Source organism: Xenopus laevis, chromosome 4S (assembly GCF_017654675.1).
Source record: "Xenopus laevis strain J_2021 chromosome 4S, Xenopus_laevis_v10.1, whole genome shotgun sequence".
Lineage (NCBI taxonomy): Eukaryota > Metazoa > Chordata > Amphibia > Anura > Pipidae > Xenopus > Xenopus laevis.
The window spans coordinates 98921968-98927967 of record NC_054378.1 but is presented as its reverse complement, the minus strand read 5'-3'; the positions used below and the strand labels follow the sequence as shown (position 1 = coordinate 98927967).

Sequence of the window (6000 nt, the reverse complement as noted above, 5' to 3'; positions counted from 1 at the left end):
AATGAGAAATTTTACGCAGATCTCCAGGGATATCCCGTTTGTGCTGGGGGTGGCCCATGAACTGCAGCTTGCAGCTGGAAAGCCACACATTTGACATGTCAGCTACCTTAGTGAATGGATATGTCTAAAAGAAAATGGTCATCTCTTTAACCCCAGGTTGCACCAGAAAGCACCATGAGTAGCCAAAGATTAGCATCAGAAAAGCTGCACTGGATGCAGGCATTTTCTGTTTTAAATGCATATATGAAAAAAATCTCCTTTGCCAAAAGTAGTGCCTTGTAAAGAGCCTGCCAGTTGCTCTAGAAAAAAAGGGGTGTGCATTGAAAATAATTAACCTAATTGTACTAAAACAATGTATATTTATTTGTATGCCTTCTGCCAAGAAATTAAGAATGCAGTAATTTGTTTGAATGGTTTTTATGCATCTTTTATGCAAACATGTTCTTTAAGTTAGGTCCCTTTAAATTGCGAGACTAGTTTGCAATCAGTGACATCTTCGAAATTACCTGACCACTAAGAATGTTCCAGGGGATGGCCAGACCATGAAAGGGATTCATTATTAACAGTGGCTAGTCCCTGATTTCTGCTTCTACAACTTGCTCTTTTCTATTGAAACCTTAAGCCCCCTCTGTTAGACTCACAGGCTCTCATATTACAGCTCCATCCCCCCTTCGTATGTGAGTAGAATCCCTACAACTAACATAGCTAAGGCAGTATTCACATCTGTGGATTGTGGGAAACATGGCTAAAATCTCTGCTGGATATACGCTTTTGCTGCTATTGCCTTGTCTAACAAACATATATGTTATTGCTGAAGAGTTAAATATAGAAGAAGCAATTCTCCCTGAATCTTCCCTGCAAAAGCCCAGGGTCCTGATTGCCATCATCGCTAGGAATGCTGCACACACGTTGCCTTATTTTATGGACTGCATTGATAAACTGGATTATCCCAAGAGCAGACTCGCTATTTGGTAAGAAGAATGTGACAGCCAACTTGGCAGAAAACTGACAGTTGTGCTGTCCATGCAGCTATACTTGCAAATATTCTTTCTTATCATGACATATACATGTGTATTATTTAGCATTGAGAATTCTGTCACCAGCATTGGCAGAGAGTGAACTATCATGTCCTACCTGCATCCCTATTTCTGCTGCTAATGTGCTAAGCGCTGTGTTGGGATGCTAGTGGGAGCTGTAGTCTGGCAACAGCTAAAAGTGGTATTCATATTGGGAATTCAACAAGAAGGTCTACAGTTAGGAAGAGGGGCCCAAGGCAATGCAGGAGGGATGAGAGTGATATCCTTATGCATATGCATCTTGAGGCTCAAGAGTACTTTGCAAATAAATACCAGTACATAGGCTGAGTTAAAAAGTTGTAATGGGGGCAATGTCTGACATAAGTGTTAAATGGAAATGCAACAAGATAATAAAGCTTTTGCAACCCATCAGATGATTTAATTATCATTCTTTGTGTATTGTGTAGGCTTTGTTTTATGCTCAGATCAGGTCATTTTTCTGTTAATTTTCCACGTGTAAATTCTAGGGCAGGCATACATGGCTATTCATACCTGTGTTTGCCATGCGGCCGGCTGCTGGGGCTATACTTCTGAAAGTGACTGGAAAGCTTGCACAGGCACATTGTTGTCTGTTTTATTGCAACTAAACCATGTGCCTGTGTTTGCCTGCAGCTCCATTCCACTCACCAAATAAATATCAGCCATGGCTTTAGTGTGAAAATGATAGGGTGATTATGGTAAAACCCATAGAGGATCATTATCACCCTGATAACATGGTGTGCCTACTACTATAACACATATTATATCATCAATAGCCCTGAACACACCTGTGCACAAGTCGTAAACTATCATTAACCTTAAAACTGGCATTGTTGCTGTGACCCATTGTAAAAGACCCATAGGTATTTTAGCACCTTCACTGCCTGGTGTACAGGGTCAGACACACAGGGAGTGAGCCAGGCAAACTAGCCAGCACCTAGAAGGCACGTAGCATTGATTATACACAGGACTGTTTCACACTGGAGATTATAGACTAGCCTGGTTACTCATACTCATGCTTATAAACAAATCATTCCCAGCCCTTTGAGACCATGATCTTTTAGTATGTTATACTATGACCAATTCTAAACAACTTTTCAATTGGTCGTCATTATTTATTTTTTATTGATTTTTAATAATTTGCCTTCATCTACTGACACTTTTCATCTTTCAAATGATCTAAAACAAAGGCTCTGTAAAGCTACAAATGTATAATAATGTTGTTGCTGCTTTTTTTTTTTTTACTCCTCTTTCTATTGAGGCCTCTCTTGTTCATATTCCAGTCTCCAATTCAAATCAATGCATGGTTGCTATGGTAATCTAGACCCTAACAACCGGAGCTTCTAAATAAATGCTAAATAACTAAAAAAAACACTTATAATAAAAAAGAAAACTGCAACTTCTCTCAGAATATCACTTGCTACATCATACGTAGGGGCTCATTTACTTAGTTCGAGTGAAGGAATAGAATAAAAAAAACTTCGAATTTTGAATGTTTTTTTTGGCTACTTCGACCATCGAATTGGCTACTTCGACCTTCGACTATGACTTAGAATCGAACGATTCGAACTAAAAATCGTTCGACTATTCGACCATTCGATAGTCGAAGTACTGTCTCTTTAAAAAAAACTTCGACCCCCTAGTTCGCCACCTAAAATCTAACGAGGCCAATGTTAGCCTATGGGGATTGAAGGAATACCCTTCGATCAATGGATTAAAATCCTTCAAATCATTCGATCGAACGATTATTCCTTCGATCGTAGGAATAGCGCTAAATCCTTCGACTTCGATATTCGAAGTCGAAGGATTTACATTCGGCAGTCGAATATCGAGGGTTAAGTAACCCTCGATATTCGACCCTATGTAAATCTGCCCCTTAATGTTAACTTAAAGGTGAACATGCCTTTAAATAAATATTGTAAATTGGGTTACAATTATTTTCAATAGCAGCACCAATAAAAGCCTTTTCTAAATGAGCAAGTAAAATGAATATGTTTTTGTATGTAGTAGCGATAAGTGCAATGACTTATGATTAATTGATTCAGTGAGATAGGAGAGCATATTCAGATATTTCGATTACTGAATGAAGCAGACTTGAGCCCTAGCAGCGTTGCCTTGTCATTTGTGTAAACATTTACTGCAGGAAATGTATTGAATTACAGCACCTTTTTGGCAGGCTTTGAATGAAGGTGCATTGCTTAACAACACAGCTATAGACAAAATGTCTTCTAGATGTAGTGAAAGAGCAGTCGTATTTGTATTCTGTCAGTCCCAGCCTTCCTGTGTGTGTGAGAGAGAGGCCATGTGTTAGGTGATCATGTGACCTGTACAGTATCAGCTGTCAGCTTGCCAGACTACTTTACCTCTCTTGGAGTCTGTCTCCTGTTGATTTTATGACTCAGGAGGTTGAGTTTGGGAAGGCTAACCCAATTCAAGGTGTAGGCAATGTAGAACTGAACCCCACTGAAACTATATTCAGGTCAGGTCCTTGACACTCAGCCCTGTAGACCAATCTGTGGTGGGAAAATGGGTCAACCAATATCTGCTAACATTTTTTTTAAAAGTATCCCTTCATAAATGCAAAATGAACATATCCATGTATGAATAAATGTAGTATCAACATGCAGAAAGCCTGGCATCGATAGTGTCAGTGCATATTCCACGTATAATACCCTCTGAACACATGGTGGTATCACAATGCCGGGCCAATGCCGGGCCCAGATCACATGACAGGATCATTTCAGTGCAAGTTTCATGCATAATTCCTCAGGAGACATTTCTGGAAAAATATGGTGCTTAGTTCCATGTATTATACCACAAAACACAGAGCAAGACAAAGAACCGCACTCACAGGTCTTGTGAAAAACGAGAAGTGTATTTATTCTACGTTTCGGCCCCTACATTGAAGCCGTCATCAGGAAGTGAAAAAATAGATCAAACTGTGTTATGTGTCTTCACTTCTTGATGATGGCTTCAATGTAGGGGCCGAAATGTTGAATAAATACACTTCTCATTTTTCACAAGACCTGTGAGTAAAACTTAATATGTTGCAACAATTTTACCAGCACCCAGGCATTTTTTCCTTATTTTGAGTGCACCAGAACAGGACTTTGTTTACTGTATATATATTTCACTCTCAGGTCTTTCTCTTTTACTTTGTGAAAGACTCGAGCCTTCTTTAGGAAGAAGGCTCGAGTGTTAGAGCCGAAACGTCGGAATAAAAACCACTTTTGTTTGCACGAATCAAGCCCTGTGAGTGCGGTTTTTTGGTTGCTATCTGTATTATTATATAACCAGCACCCAGGCAGATGCCTATTTTTTATGAGTGCTCCAGTTTGCTTGTTATATATATATATATTATGCAACACACACCCAGGCTTTGTAAAGGATGTTGTCTGGTGCTCAGTTTAGAGGATCAGCACCCAACCCCCGGTCAATTTATTTCTCTAAACTGTTATCCATTAAATGCTATTTATTCAGTAGCATGTATGCAGCCGGTTCTAGAAGGGCATTTTCTAAACATCTGGTTTTCTGAGATTTATATCATGATTTACAGTCTAAATATCCTGTAACATAACACGTTGGTCCACTTCTGCAGAATCCAGTTAACATGCTAGTATGTTTTTGGTGTGTTGGCTAAAATCCATGGAGAGAACATGCAAACTTCTAGCATAGCCCAGAATTGAACACAGGACCATGGAACTGTAAGGTAGTAGTCATAATCTTTGGGGCACCATTCTGTCAGGAATTTTGTGGGAGTCACAATGTTTTAGAGAAATAAAGGTGTGCTGTTTAGGGTCACAAGAGGTTGCAGCTAGGTTTTGAACCCAGGTTCCTAGCTTCAGAGTCAAAATAGGATTTTTTCTTATATTTGAAGGCACTTCCCATGCAAGTGAAAACAAACAAATGACACTGTTCTTGTTTTCTAACAATTATTATACTGAGCTTTTATAACAGTTGGTAGACAAGGATGAGACAGAAGCCACCTTTGATATCTGAGCCATCAAGCTAAAAGCATACCAACAACTGTTGAATATCGGCAAGAAATTTGGAAGCGGTGATGGCGGAGCTCTTCCTAGTAGAGCGTCTCGTGGCTGGTCGCAGCTATCGCAAGAGAATCCGGTACTTCACCCAAACATATCAATGTAAGCAAAAATCAGTACTCACTGTCAGCGCTGACCAGTCCACACAGGAGACGTTGTGTTTAATAGCAAAATTCGGCTTTATTCATTCACACAGTGTGGCAACAAAGTTACAGTGGTCTGAGGAAGTGCCGATGCTATAGGCACGAAATGCGTAGGTTTGGAGCTTGCACACCCACTGTAACTTTGTTGCCACACTGTGTGAATGAATAAAGCCGAATTTTGCTATTAAACACAACGTCTCCTGGGTGGACTGGTCAGCGCTGACAGTGAGTACTGATTTTTGCTTACATACCAACGACTGTTGTCTGGGAGTTGTTGTTCTGTGACATCTGGAGGGCTGAATGTTGCCTATTCTTGGGCTAGATGTATATTCTGGACTAACTGCAAATACACATAATGCAGTATTTCAGTAGTATAGCGAAACAGGAATGTAATGGAACACACTGTGCTTTACTTGTCATTGGGCTTCCATGTGAGCTTAGGGTAATATTATATGGTGTGAGCTTTCCTTTTGGACCCTTCGTAATACTCCACTTTTTTGCTTTCTGGAGAGAACACTGAACTCATTTAGAACTAATATTGCTTGATAAAAATGCCAGTATTTTAGCAATGTGTGTTCATGAAATGATCAAGTGGTGTTCTTTCTACTGGACAAACAGTCACAGCAGGTTTAAATAAAACTTTGGGCATATGGGTCATGTGTTGATTAAAGTCAATTAAATGGGAGGCAGGAGTAGCAAAGTGGTATTCTGGAATTATAAGCAAATTTGTAAGTTTATATAAATTAATTTCTGATCTAA

At 39.6% G+C, this 6000-nt stretch overlaps 1 protein-coding gene across 1 annotated transcript in view; it reads left to right on the top strand.

The window, feature by feature from the left end:
• The first annotated feature begins 588 nt into the window (after positions 1-588).
• The window catches only part of colgalt2.S (collagen beta(1-O)galactosyltransferase 2 S homeolog), a 41389-nt gene continuing 35977 nt past the window's right edge, over positions 589-6000 (top strand). Inside the window, exon 1 of the mRNA XM_041561621.1 lies at positions 589-971. Within this exon, the coding sequence (XP_041417555.1) occupies positions 742-971 (230 nt within the window). The 5' untranslated portion in view covers positions 589-741. The remainder of the gene's footprint in view (positions 972-6000) is intronic.